This window comes from Gorilla gorilla, chromosome 1 (assembly GCF_029281585.2).
Source record: "Gorilla gorilla gorilla isolate KB3781 chromosome 1, NHGRI_mGorGor1-v2.1_pri, whole genome shotgun sequence".
Classification (NCBI taxonomy): Eukaryota; Metazoa; Chordata; class Mammalia; order Primates; family Hominidae; genus Gorilla; species Gorilla gorilla.
In genome coordinates this window covers 187217893-187232347 of record NC_073224.2, presented here as the reverse complement: position 1 = coordinate 187232347, position 14455 = coordinate 187217893, and the positions used below count along the sequence as shown (strand labels likewise).

Here is a 14455-nt window from a genome sequence, read left to right as displayed (position 1 = left end):
TCCTGCTTCAGCCTCCTGAATAGCTGGGATTACAGAAGTGCACCACCACACCCAGCTAATTTTTGTATTTTTAGGAGAGACGGGGTTTTACCAAGTTGGTTAGGCTGGTCTTGAACACCTGAGCTCATGATCCACCCACCTCAGCCTCCCAAACTTCTAGGATTACAGGTGTGAGCTGCCGTGCCTGACCTCAGACCACTTTTTAACTATTATGAACAATGCTTCTGTAAACATTCATATACAAGATTTTGTGTGGACATGTTTTTATTTCTGGGTATATACTTAGGAGTAGAATTGCTGGATCGTATTGGTAACTCTGTTTAATTTTGTAATAAACTGCTAAGCTGTTTTCCAAGGCAGCTGCAACATTTTTATTTCCACCAGTAATGTATGAGGTTTCCAATTTTTTCTCCCATCAGCAATTATTGTCCATGGTTGTTCTTCTTCTTCTGGTTGTTGTTGTTGTTCTTTTTTTTTTTTTTTTGACAGAGTCTCGCTCTGTCACCCGGGCTGGCGTGCAATGGTGTGATCTTGGCTTATTGCAATCTCCACCTCCCAGGTTCAAGCAATTCTCCTGCCTCAGCCTTACCCTAGTAGCTGAGATTACAGGCATCTGCCAACATGCCTGGCTAATTTTTTGTGTTTTTTTGTTTTTTTTGAGACAGAGTTTCGCTCTTGTTGCCCAGGCCGGAGTGCAATGGTGCGATCTCGGCTCATCGCAACCTCTGCCTCCCGGGTTCAAGTGATTCTCCTGCCTCAGCCTCCCAAGTAGCTGGGATTACAGGCATGCACCACCACGCCCAGCTAATTTTGTATTTTTAGTAGAGATGGGGTTTCTCCATGTTGGTCAGGCTGGTCTCGAACTCCTGACCGCAGGTGATCCACCCGCCTCGGCCTCCCAAAGTGCTGGGATTACAGGCGTAAGCCACTGTGCCTGGCCACTTTTTCTATTTTTACTAGAGACGGGGTTTTACCGTGTTGGCCAGGCTGATCTCGAACTCCTGACCTTAGGTGATCTGTCTGCCTCGGCCTCCCAAGTATTACAGGTGTGAGCCACTGTGCCCGGCCCCCTTTGCCTTTTTTTTTTTTTTTTTTTGAGATGGAGTCTGGCTCTATTGCCCAGGCTTGAGTGCAGTGGCACCATCCTGCCTCACTGCAATCACTGCCTCCTGGGTTCAAGTGATTCTCCTGCCTCAGCCTCCCAAGTAGCTGGGACTACAGATACCTACAACCACACCAGCTAATTTTTGTATTTTTAGTAGAGACGAGGCTTCACCTTGTTGGCCAGGCTGGTCTCAAACTCCTGACCTCAGGTGATCCGCCCACCTTGGCCTCCCAAAGTGTTGGGAGGCCACTGCACCCGGCCTACCTTTGACTATTTCTCGGCCTTTTGGCTAAGATCAAGTGTAGTATCTGTTCTTATCAGTTTATTTTACATTTATTTATTTTTTGAGATGGAGTTTCCCTCTTGTCGCCCAGGCTGGAGTGCAATGGCGCAATCTCGGCTGACTGCAACCTCCGCCTCCCGGGTTCAAGCGATTCTCCTGCCTCAGCCTCCCAAGTAGCTGGGGTTACAGGCATGCGCCACCACACCTGGGTAATTTTTGTATTTTTTGTAGAGACGGGGTTTCACCATGTTCCTCAGACTGGTCTCAAACTGCTGGGCTCAGGCAATATTCCTGCCTCAGCCTTTCAGAGTTATGGCATTACAGGCATTAGCCACCGTGCCCTTTTCACTTTCTTTATGGTGATCTTTGAAGCACAAAAGCTTTTAATTTTTTTGAAATTTAATAGATACACATTGGTGTCATATCTAAGAAACTTTACTGATCTAAAGCCCGGACTTTTTACACCTATGTTTTCTTCTAAGAGAAACAATCGTAGCTCTTATATTTAGGACCTTGATCTATTTTGTGGTAATTTTTCTATATGATGTGAGATAGGACTTTGTCTTTATTCTTTTGTATGTTGATGTCCAGTGGTCCCAGCATCATTTGTTGAAAAGCCTATTCTTTTTTTTTTTTTTTTTTTTTGAGACGGAGTCTTGCTCTGTCGCCCAGGCTGTGGAGTGCAGTGGCATGATCTCGGCTCACTGCAAGCTCTGCCTCCTGTGTTCACGCCATTCTCCTGCCTCAGCCACCGGAGTAGCTGGGACTACAGGCGCCCGCCACCATGCCTGGCTAATTTTTTTGTATTTTTAGTAGAGATGGGATTTGACCGTTTTAGCCAGGATGGTCTCGATCTCCTGACCTCATGATCCGCCCACCTCGGCCTCCCAAAGTGCTGGGATTACAGGCGGGAGCCACTGCGCCCGGCCAAAAAGCAAGCCCATTGAATTATCCTGGCACTCTTGTCAATATCAATTGACCACGAACGTAAGTTTATTGCTGAACTCTGAATTCTAGTTCATTGATCTATGTGTCTATCCTTATGCTGGTGCCATACAGTTTTGATTACTTTAGTAATCAAAGTCTTTCAACTTTGTTTTTCTTTTCCAAGATCGTTTTGGCTATTCTAGGTGTTGCATTTCCATATGAATCTTAGGATAAGCTTGTCTTTTTTGTTTGTTTTATGAGATGGAGTTTCGCTCTTGTTGCCCAGGCTAGAGTGCAGTGGCATAATCTCAGCTCACTGCAACCTCTGCCTCCCAGGTTCAAGCAGTTCTCCTGCCTCAGCCTCCCAAGTAGCTGGGATTACAGGCATGTGCCGCCACACCTGGCTAATTTTGTATTAGTGTTTAGTGGAGACAGGGTTTCTCCATGTTGGTCAGGCTGGTCTCGAACTCCCGACCTCAGGTGATCCACCTGCCTTGGCCTCCCAAAGTGCTGGGATTACAGGCGTGAGCCACCACACCCGGCTTTTTTTGTTTTTTGAGACAGAGCCTCACTCTGTCACCCAGGCTGGAGTTCAGTGGCATAATCTCGGCTCACTACAACTTCCGCCTCTTGGATTCAAGTGATTCTCCTGCCTCAGCCTCCTGAGTAGCTGGAACTACAGGCGTCCACCACCATGCCTAGCTAATTTTTGTATTTTTAGTGGAGATGGGGTTTTGCCATGTTGGCCAGGCTGGTCTCGAACTCCTGGCCTCAAGTGATCCTCCCACCTCGGCCCTACCCTATTTTTAAAAAATAGCTCTCTCAGCTTCATACTCATGTCTGAACAGCATATTGTGATGCTTTAGTTGGTTACAAGCTTCCTAAGCTCTGAGGTCTTCCGCTCACCATCCCTGACTGATTAGAACCCCCTGCTGTGTGCTTACTTAATACCCAGTGTGTCCTATATTTTAGTACTAAAGGGGCTGTATGTAAATGTTTGTTTGTGTTTCACTTCTATTGCTTCTTGAGAACATAGATCACAGATTGTATTCCACTGCCTTACACAGTGTCTAGCATATGATAGACACTAAAGAAATACTTGTGAAATGAGTAAATGAATGTTTTGTTCTCTGCTTTTCTGGAAATTAACTTGTTGGTTTTTGTGTTTCTTTTATATTTTTCCCTGGGCTCCAAGGAGGAGGCGTCTCCCTATTCCTTACTTGATATCTGCTTGAATTTCTTGACTACTCACCTTGAGAAGTTCTGTTCAGCCAGACAAGATGGAACATTGTGTCTGCAGGAACCTGGAGTATTCCCACAGGAGGTGGCTGATCGACTGCTTCGGACCATGGCTTTTCATGGTAAAAAAATAAACAGAGGAAACAAAAATTATGTGCTGTTAATTGGATTTGATTTTGAAGTGCTACAGTAGCCATTTAATTATTTTCTTAGAAATAACTGAGAAGGCCAAATGAGCCTGATTCCAGGACTATGAATTCATTTATTTTTACCTATCTTGCCTCTTACTGTGTAATTTATAATAAACATTTTTCATTTTTTTTTTTTTCCTTGACAGGGTCTCACTCTGTTACCCAGGCTAGAGTGCAGTGGTGCAAACACGGCTCACTGCAGTCTCAACCTCCTGGGCTCAGGTGATCCTCCCAGCTCAGCCTCCCGTGTAGCTGGGACCACAGGCTTGTGCCACCACATCTGGCTAATTTCAACATTTTTCATTTCTAATGGGGCAAACCTTTTTTTTTGACTTTGAGAAGTCTTTTTTTTTTTTTTTTTTAAATTTTTTAAGAAACAGGGCCTTGTTCTGTTGCCCAGGCTGGAGTGCAGTAGCACAAAACTCCTGGGCTCATGTGATCCTCCTGGTTCAGCTTCCTGAGTAGCTGGGACTATAGCTTGGCTAATTTTTTTATTTTTATTTTTGTAGAGATAAGGTCTCACTCTGTTGCCAAGGCTGGCCTCAAACTCCTTTCCTCAAGCAATCTTCCAACCTTGGCCTCCCAAAGCACTGGGATCATAGGCATGAGCCACCATGCGCAGGTGAGAAGTCATTCTTATGTCAGAAATAACTCCTATAACTTGTATCCATTTGGAGGTTTGCCAGTATAAAATACCTTACATCGGGCCGGGCGTGGTGGCTCATGCCTGTAATCCCAGCACTTTGGGAGGCCGAGGCAGGTGAATCACCTGAGGTCAGGAGTTCGAGACCAGCCTGGCCAAGATGGCGAAACCCCATCTTTACTAAAATACAAAAATTAGCTGAGTGTGGCAATACATGCCTATAATCTCAGCTACTCGGGAGGCTGAGACAGGAGAATCGCTTGAACCCAGGAGACAGAGGTTGCAGTGAGCCGAGGTTGTACCACTGCACTCCAGCCTGGGCGACAGTGCAAGACTCTGTCTCAAAACAAACAAGCTAACAACAACAAAAAGCCTTATGTCTTCATTTGACAGTGGGAGAATTATTACTGTTATGGAAAAACTAATTTCTGATTTTGACCTTTGAGATGGGAAATCACAGCCAATTTAGTACTTTGATTTTCAAAAACCAATGCTGAAAATCAACTGGGAAGGTCTTATCTGTGTAGTTTTGCTTATGTACGGAGTATTTTTGTTACTTCAAGTTTTAATTTGAAAGAGATATATCTTGACCGGGCGCAGTGGCTCACACCTGTAATCCCAGCACTTTGGGAGGCCAAGGTGGGTGGATCACGAGGTCAGGAGTTCGAGACCAGCCTGACCCACATGGTGAAACCCCATCTTTACTAAAAATACAAAAATTACCCGGGTGTGGTGGCGCACACCTGTAGTCCCAGCTACTCAGAGGGTGAGGCAGGAGAATCGCTTGAATCCAGGAGGCGGAGGTTGCAGTGAGTCGAGATTGTGCCACTGCACTCCTGCCTGGGTGACAGAGCAAGACTCTGTCTCAAAAAAAAAAAAAAAAAAAGATACACCTTTATATCTTTACAGTTGATAAACTCATAAGTATGGAATATGATTTGTCCACAGCTATAGAATAGAATGTAAATTTGCCAATAATAATAGCTGTCATTTATTGAATGCCTATGTGCCAGGGATTTTACATGTATTTTCGTGGAATTTTCACAAAAACTCTATAAGGTAGCTATTATCATTCCCGTTCACATATAGATAAACTGAGGTTCAGAGAAGTAACTTCCTGAGGGTCATACTGCAAGTAAATAGTGGAGTCCTAATTCATGTGCAAGTCTGTCCAATTTTAAATATATGCTCGTTCCACTGTGCCACACAGCCTTCCTACACCTATATTAAAGGTATCCCTGCTCCTGGATGCCACATACTGGTTTATACTTTTGCTGTGGCTTTATATATATAAAACTATTAAGTATAAGTGCCAATAATGTGTTCCAAGAAAGAGTAGGATGAAATGAGGCTGTAACTGAGGTATTTTGGAATAATTTAGGAAAGAAGACGACCTCTACATTGCTTGTTTTTCACAAAGTTTCTCATGCCCGCAGTCTCTTTGAATTTTTCCAACCTGTCATAGGAATTAGGGTAAATTTCTGTATTATATATGTTAAAGTTAAAAGTCCCTTACACAGCTGCACAACAATTTAAGAGATTATGCCAGTGCTAGCATTTCTTTCTAATCTCAATTTAATGATTATGCTCAGTATATTATTATTATTATTATTATTTTGAGATGGAGTCTCGCTGTGTTGCCCAGGCTGCAGTGCAGTGGTGCAATCTCAGCTCACTGCAGCCTCCACCTCCTGGGTTCAAGTGATTCTCCTGCCTCAGCCTCCTGAGTAGCTGGGACTACAGGTACCCACCAACACACCCAGCTAATTTTTGTATTTTTAGTAGAGACGGGGTTTCACCACGTTGGCCAGGTTGATCTTGAACTCCTGACCTCAAGTGATCCGCCTGCCTCGGCCTCCCAAAGTGCTGGGATTACAGGCATGAGCCACCGCACCCAGCCAGTGCTCAGTATATTAGATTAAAAAAAGAAAACTCATCTTGTAAATCAAAAGAACAAATGCTAAGGCCTTAACTTTGCCAGATTCAGTTATCCTTTGGAAATGTAACTACTGCTTGCTAATAGTAGTAGTTAACATTTATTAAATGCTTATTATTATATGTCAGGCACTATAGCGAATGCTTTATATGGATAAGATAATAGGAGTGGGTTTTAAGCAAGTCTAACTAAATATTTGTCCTCAGAGTAATGTCTTTGAGAGGCTACATGCTTGAAATGTATTTTCTACCTCTTCTTTTCAGACTGCCTTCAGATGAGGAAACTGAGGGTCAGAAAAATAACTTGTTGTCCCTAATTGTGTTACCCTAGTGTGATTACCTGTCTTCTTCATCAAGAAGGGTTCTGAATTATTTAATCTCTTTATACAAATCATTTCCATCTTCAAACAGTCAAGATTTGATACTACTGAGAATATGCAAAGAAACATGTTGTCAGTTCTTATCTCAATTTGTAAAAGTTGCTTTATACATTTTTCTTCGTGTTTGAAAATATTCATACTGGGAAAAAAGTTATTCAGTTGATACTTTTATTTTTTATTTGTTACTGTTACTATTTTTTCCTTGAGACAGAGTCTTGCTCTGTCACCCAGGCTGGAGTGCAGTGGCGCGATCTTGGCTCACTGCAACCTCTGCTTCCCAGGTTCAAGCAATTCTTGTGCCTCAGCCTCCGGAGTAGCTGGGGTTACAGGCATGTGCCACCACACTTGGCTAATTTTTGTATTTTTTTTTAGTACAGATGGGATTTCACTATGTTGGCCAGGCTGATCCTAAACTCCTGACCTCAAGTGATCTACCGCCTAGGCCTTTGAAAGTGCTGGGATTACAGGCGTGAACCACTGCTCCCGCCTTGTGAATACTTTTAAAATTGGTAATATCAGCCAAGGGCAGTGACTCACGCCTGTAATCCAAGTACTTTGGGAGGCCAAGGCAGGCGATCCGCCTGAGGTCAGGAGTTTGAGACCAGCCTGGCCAACATGGCAAAACCCTGTCTCTACTAAAAGTAACAAAAATTAGCCCGGCGTGGTGGCGGGCGCCTGTAATCCCAGCTACTGAGGAGGCTGAGGCAGAGAGAATTGCTTGAACACGGAGGTGGAGGTTGCAGTGAGCCAAGATTGCACCATTGTACTCCAGCCTGGGCGACAAGAGTGAGACTCTTAACAACAACAACAACAACAAAAACAAAAAACTGGTAATATCATACTGTTTCTAATAGCATATTGATTTTAGAAAATGTTTAACATATACATTTAAAATTTTTTTACTTATTTACTCAATTCAAAGGATCAATGATATTGGTAGCAGTCTTTTTTGTGTGTTAAAAATTTTCTTTTTCTTCTTTTATTTTTTGTAGAGACAGGGTCTTGCCATGTTCCCCAGGCTGGTCTCGAACTCCTGGCCTCAAGTTAGCCTCCTGCCTCAGGCTTCCAAAGTATTGAGATTACAGGCATGAGCCAACATGCCTGGCCTACTTTTTTTTTTTTTTTTTTTGAGATGGAATCTCACTCTGTCGCTCAGGCTGGAGTGCAGTGGTGCAGTCTCAGCTCACTGCAGTCTCTGCCTCCTGGGTTCATTTGATCCTCCTGGCTTAGCCTCCCAAGTAGCTGGGACTACAGGTGCCTGACACTATGCACAGCTAATTTTTGTATTTTTAGTAGAGACAGGGTTTTACCATGTTGGCCAGGCTGGTCTCGAACTCCTGACATCAAATGATCCACCTGCCTTGGTCTCCCAAAGTGCTGGGATTACAGGTGTGAACCACTGTGCCTGGTGCTGGCCTATTTTTAAATTGACATATAATAATTGTACATATTTATGGGGTATGTAATGATGCTTCAGTACATATAATGTATAGTGATAAGATTGGAGTAATTAGCATATTCATCATCTCAAATATTTGTATTGGAAATATTCACTATCATCCTTGTAGCTATTTGAAACTATGAATTATTGTTAAGTGTAGTCATCATACAGTGTGTAGGACACTAGAACTGACTCCTCCTGTCTAGCTGTAATTACGTAACCTTTAATCAATCTCTGCCTATCCTCCTCTTCTCTCTACAAGTCTCCAGCCTCTGCTAACCTGTTCTACTTTTACTTCTATGAGATCAGTTTTTTAGCTTTCACATATGAGTGAGAACATGCTGTGTTTAACTTTCTGCTCTTGGCTTATTTCACTTAACATAATGTCCTCCAGTTTCATTCATGTTGCTGTGAATGACAGGATTTTATTCTTTTTGATGGGTGCATAGTATTCCATTATGTATGTACACCACATGTTCTTTATTCATTCATCTGTTATTGGACACATAGATTGATTCTGCATCTTGCTATTGTGAATAGTGCTGCAGTAAACACAGGGGGTACAGATGTCTCTTTGATAATTTTGATTTCCTTTCCTTTGAATAAATGTCCAGTAGTGGGATTGCTGGATATGGTAGTTCTATTTGTAGTTTTTTGAGGAACCTTCACACTGCTTTCCATAGAGTCTGTACTAGTTTACATTCCCACCAACAATGTATAAGAGTTCTCTTCTCTACATCCAGTATTTGTTATTTTTTGTCTTTTGTTAATAGCCATCCTGAGGTGAGATAATACCTTGTTGTTTTGATTTGCATTTCCTTGATGATTAGTGATGTTTAGTAATTTTTTTATATATTTGCTGGCCATTTGTATGTCTTCTTTTGAGAAATATCTATTCAGGTCATTTGCCCACTTTTAAATTGGATTGTTTATTTTTCTGTTGAGCTGTTTGAGTTTCTTATATATTCTGGATAATCTACAAATATTTTCTCTCATTCTGTAGGTTGTCTTTCCACTCTGTTGATTGTTTCCTTTGCTGTGGTGTGCAGAAGCTTTTAGTTTGATATAATCCCATTTGTCTATGTTCGTTTTTGTTGCCTGTGCTTTTTTTTTTTTTTTTTTTTTTTGACAGGGTCTCACTCTGTTACGCAGGCTGGAGTACAGTGGTGTGGTCATGGCTCACTGCAGCCTTAACCCCCCAGGCTCAAGCAGTCCTCCTGCTTCAGCCTCCCAATTAGCTGAGACTATAGGCATGTACCACCCTGCCCAGGTAGTTTTTAAAATTTTTTGTAGAGGCAGGGCCTTACCATGGTTCCCAGGCTGGCCTTGAACTCTTGAACTCAAGTGATCCTCCTGCCTCGGCCTCCCAAAGTGCTAGAATTACAGGCATGAGCCACCATGCCTGGCCTGTGCTTTTGAGGTCTTGTTCATAAAATCTTCTCAGATGAATGTCCTGAAGTGTTTCCACTATATTTTATTTTTTTTCATTTGTTTTTTTGAGACGAAGTTTTGCTCTTGTCACCCAGGCTGGAGTGCAGTGGCGCCATCTCAGCTCACTGCAGCCTCCGCCTCCCAGGTTCAAGCGATTCTCCTGCCTCAGCCTCCCAAGTAGCTGGGAGTTACAGGTGCCTGCCACCATGTCCAGCTAATTTTTGTATTTTTAGTAGAGACAGGGTTTCACCATGTTGGTCAGCTTGGTCTCGAACTCCTGACCTCAGGTGATCTGCCAACCTCGGCCTCCCAAAGTGTTGGGATTACAAGTGTGAGCCACTGCACCTGGCCCTCTGCTATATTTTCTTCTAGTAGTTTTATAGTTTTGGGTCTTACATTTAGGTCTTTGATTCATTTTGAGTTGGTTTTTGTAAAGGTGAGAGATTGGGGGGGCGTCTAGTTTCATTCTTTTGTCTGTGGATATCCAGCCTTCCCAGCACCATTTATTGACCAGACTGTTCTTTTCCCAGTCAATGTCATTGGTGCCTTTGTCAAAAATCAGTTGATCGTAGATATGTGAATTAATTTCTAGAGTTTCTCTTCTGTTTCTGTGTGGTCTATGTGTTTATTTTTATGTTGGTACTCTCCTGTTTTGGTTACTGTAGCTTTATAGTATATTTTGAAGTCTGGTAGTATGATGCCTCCAGGTTTATTCCTTTTGCATAGGATTGCTTGGGCTATTCATGGTCTTTTGTGGTTCCATACAAATTTTAAGATATTTTTTCTATTTCTGTGAAGAAAGTCATTGGTATTTTGATAGGAATTGCATTGCATCTGTAGATTGCTTTAAGTAGTAGGTATAAAAGCAGTTTCTTTTAGAATTATTTTTTATTTTAAGAGGCAGGCTCTCGCTGTGTTACCCAGACTGGAGTGCTGTGGTGTGATCTTGGCTACTTTGAAATTTTTTTGTAGAGACAGGGTCTCACTGTGTTGTCCAGGATGGTGTCAAACTGCTGGGCTCAAGCAATCCTCCTGCCTCAGCCACCCAAAGTACTAGTATTATAGTTATGAACCACCGCACTCAGCCAGTAGCAGTCTTAATTAAAATAAATCTGATGTTAGAGTTCTACTTATCGGGGTCTGTGATTCTCTTGTCATAATCTTTTCTCATTGTATCTGTGTCTGCATGCTAAACATTTTCCAGGAAATATGGGCATAAGAGCTAGAAATCAGAGTGAGAATTTTAGCATCTAATGATAATGTTTCTGTGTCATACTGTCAATCTAATCTAAATTTATAAATCTTGACATGTTCAGCCTTCTGGTTCAGGATAAAACTGAAAATTTGAAACATTATGAATTGCTTCCTTGACTAACCAAATAGACTTTCTAGGTGCTTGAAAGCTTACACTCCCAGGCTAGCACCCCACTTATTTGTAGATCACATTGCTGGTCACTTCAGCTGTCTGTCCTAAATCAGAAAGAAAGAAAAAATGCTTTGGGACACAATCCTTGTATTTATGCATCTGTATTTTACTCCTTGAAAGAAGCCCTTGAGTTATCATTTAGAGCATGTTGATTCTTTATTTTATTTTATTTTATTTTTGAGATGGAGTCTTGCTCTGTTGCTAGACTGGAGTGCAATGGCACTATCTCGGCTCACTGCAACCTCCGCCTCCCAGGTTCAAGTGATTCTCCTGCCTCAGCCCCCTGAGTAGCTGGGATCACAGGCATGCACCACCATGCCTAGCTAATTTTTTTTTTTTGTATTTTTAGTAGAGATAGGGTTTCGCCATGTTGACCAGGCTGGTCTCAAACTCCTGACCTCAGGTGATCCACCTGCCTCGGCCTCCCAAAGTGCTGGGATTATAGGTGTAATTTACCACACCCAGCCAAGATTTTTTTAAAATAAGAAAAGAGCATGAGTTCTATAAATCGGTCCTAGGTCTGAGTCCTGGTTCCAACATTAATTTGCTATTTGACCCTGGATAAGTTACTCTGCAAGTCTAAGATTCCTCATCTGTAAAGTGTTGATAATTATAACTCCCTCACAGGGATTACTGTGAATATTTAAATAAGACAATGAATGCAACATGAATCTTGCTTTCATGGAGCATATAGTCCAGTGGGAGACACAATTAGGAAGTAAACATATAGAATTACAGCTTGTGCCAGGTTCTCTGAGGGAAAAAGAACACTGTTCTCTTAAGAAGAATAATAAAGGAAGGGAGATGTTTTAACTTGGATGATCAGAGAAAGCTTCTAAAGTGGTGATACTAGACTGAGACCTGAATGACAAGGAGGGAAGTCAGTAACATAAAGGCGGGCTCCTCGGCACTGCCCAGGAATTCTGGAGTATTTCCCCAGTTAACTAGTGTTCCTAACAGTAGTTTCAGATGTTCTTTGCTCTTCTCAGACTTTCTACCATTTATCTTAGGAAGAAAATTGAAGCCATCAGATAAAATTCCCTTAACTCCATGTAAACCACTGCTTCCAATTTTTTCTGAGTGATCTTTTTTTTTTTTTTTTTTTTTTAAATAGAGATGGAGTCGCACTATGTTGGCCAGGTTGGTCTTGAACCCCTGGCCTCAAGGAATCCTCCTGCCTTGGCCTCCCAAAGTGCTAGGATTATAGGCGTGAGCCACCACATCCAGCCAATCTTTTTTTTTAATTAAAAAAATTATTTTTTGAGACAAGGTCTCATTCTGTTTCCCAGGCTGGAGCGTAGTGGCATGATCATAGCTCACTGCAGCCTTGAACTCCTGGACTCAGGCAATCCTCCTGCCTCAGCCTCCTAAGTAGCTGAGATCACAGGTGCATGCCACCAACATCTGACTAATTTTTAAAAATTTGTAATGGAGATGATGTCTTTCTATGTTGTGCAGGGTGGTCTTGAACCCCTGGGCTCAAAGCAGTCCTCCCACCTCAGCCTCCCAGTTACAGGAATGAGCCACCACACTCAGTTTTTTGTTTTTTGTTTTTTGTTTTCTCCCAGTCAGGGTCTTACTCAGTCACCCAAGCTAGAGTGCAATCATAGCTTACTATAATCTCAAACCCCTGGGCTCAAGCGATCGTTCGACCTCAGCCTCCCGACTAGCTAGCTAGGACTACAGGTATGCACCACCATGCCCGACTAATTAAAATTTTTTGTTGTTGGGATGGAGTCTTGCAATGTTGCCCAGGCTGGTCTCAAACTCCTGGCCTCAGGTAATCCTCTTGTCTCATCCTCCCAAAGTACTGGGATTATAAGCATGAGCCACTGTGCCTGCCCATTATTTCTTTAAGTACTTTTTCAACCACACTGTCTTTCTCCTGTCCTTGAGATATTCCAGTGACGCAAATATAGCTTTAGGTTTTTGGTTTTGGTTTCTTTCCCATTCTGTTCTTGTTATTTAAATTAGGTAATTTATGTTGTTTTATCTTCTAGTTCACCAATCTTTTTTCTCTGTTCTGTATTTTACTGTTGACCTCAAGTATTATTATATTTTTCACTTCTAAATTTTTTATTTGATTCTTTATATCTTCTCTTGCCTTGCTGAGTCTGTTTTCATTTTTTTCTTATTAAATTTTTTTTTAATTTTTTTTTTTTTTTTGAGACGGAGAATCTTGCTCTGTCACCCAGGCTGGAGTGCAGTGGTGCGATCTCGGCTCACTGCAACCCCTGCCTCCCAGGTTCAAGTGATTCTTCTGTCTCAACCTCCTGGGTAGCTGGGACTACAGGCGTGTGCCACCATGCCCAGCTAATTTTTGTATTTTTAGTAGAGATGGGGTTTCATCATGTTGGTCAGGCTGGTTGCGAACTCCTGACCTCATGATCTGCCCGCCTTGGCCTCCCAAAGTGCCACCGCGCCTGGTCTGTTATTCATTTTTTTTCAAGCATGTTTGTTTACTTTTGAAAATTTAATTGCATTTTTTATGGCTCCTTTAAAATCGTTGTCAAATAATTTTAACATTTCTGTTACCTTACTGTTGGCATATGTTGATTATCTCTTTTTGAGTTTGAAGTCTTACTGGTTCTTAGTATGATTCAGAGTAATTTTTTATTGAAACCAGGACATTTTAGGTGATATGAGACTTTTCTGTTTTAGTTTGAGTCACTGACGTCACTCCAGCAGTGGAAGGCAGGAGCACTGCCTTGTTACTGCCAGATTGGGGTTAATGTTCTTTTTAAAAATTTTTATAGGCCAGGCACAGTGGCTCACGCCTGTAATCCCAGCACTTTGGGAGGCCGAGGCGGGCGGATTACGAGGTCAGGAGATCGAGACCATCCTGGCTAACACGGTGAAACCCCGTCTCTACTAAAAATGCAAAAAATTAGCTGGGCATGGCAGCGTGTGCCTGTAGTCCCAGCTACTCCAGAGGCTGAGGCAGGAGAATGGTGTGAACCCGGGAGGCAGAGCTTGCAGTGAGCCCAGATCGCGCCACTGCACTCCAGCCTGGGTGAAAAGCGAGACTCCGTCTCAAAAAAAAAAATTATTTTATTTTATTTATTTTATGTTATTTTTATTTTTTATGTTATGTTATATTATTTTGTTATGTTTTATGTTATTTTATTTTATTTTATTTTATGTTATTTTGTTATTTTATTTTATGTTATGTTATTTTGTTACGTTATTTTATTTTGTTATTTTATGTTATTTTATTTTGTTATTTTATTGTATGTTATTTTATTTTGTTATGTTATTTTATGTTATTTTATTTTGTTATTTTATTTTATGTTATGTTGTTATTTTATTTTATGTTATGTTATATTACGTTATGTTATATTTGAGGTGGAGTTTCGCTCTTGTTGCCCAAGCTGGAGTGCAATGGTGCGATCTCAATTCACTGCAACCTCCGTCGCCTGGGATCAAGCGATTCCCCTGCTTCAGCCTCCCAAGT

General features: G+C 41.8%; 1 protein-coding gene and 1 pseudogene across 2 annotated transcripts in view; both read left to right on the top strand.

Annotated features, from left to right (window-relative positions):
* Nucleotides 1-14455, top strand: part of ZYG11B (zyg-11 family member B, cell cycle regulator) — a 101098-nt gene that overhangs the window by 26894 nt on the left and 59749 nt on the right. Inside the window, exons 1-2 of one of the 2 annotated variants that reach the window (XM_063698585.1) lie at nucleotides 1460-1597; nucleotides 3511-3676. In XM_063698585.1, coding sequence (XP_063554655.1) covers nucleotides 1580-1597; nucleotides 3511-3676 — 184 coding nt within the window. In that variant the 5' untranslated portion in view covers nucleotides 1460-1579. Of the gene's footprint in view, nucleotides 1-1459; nucleotides 1598-3510; nucleotides 3677-14455 lie in introns of those variants that run through there. The other variant, XM_019018638.4, reaches the window with a different exon arrangement.
* LOC115932048 (uncharacterized) lies at nucleotides 1375-1516 on the top strand (annotated as a pseudogene).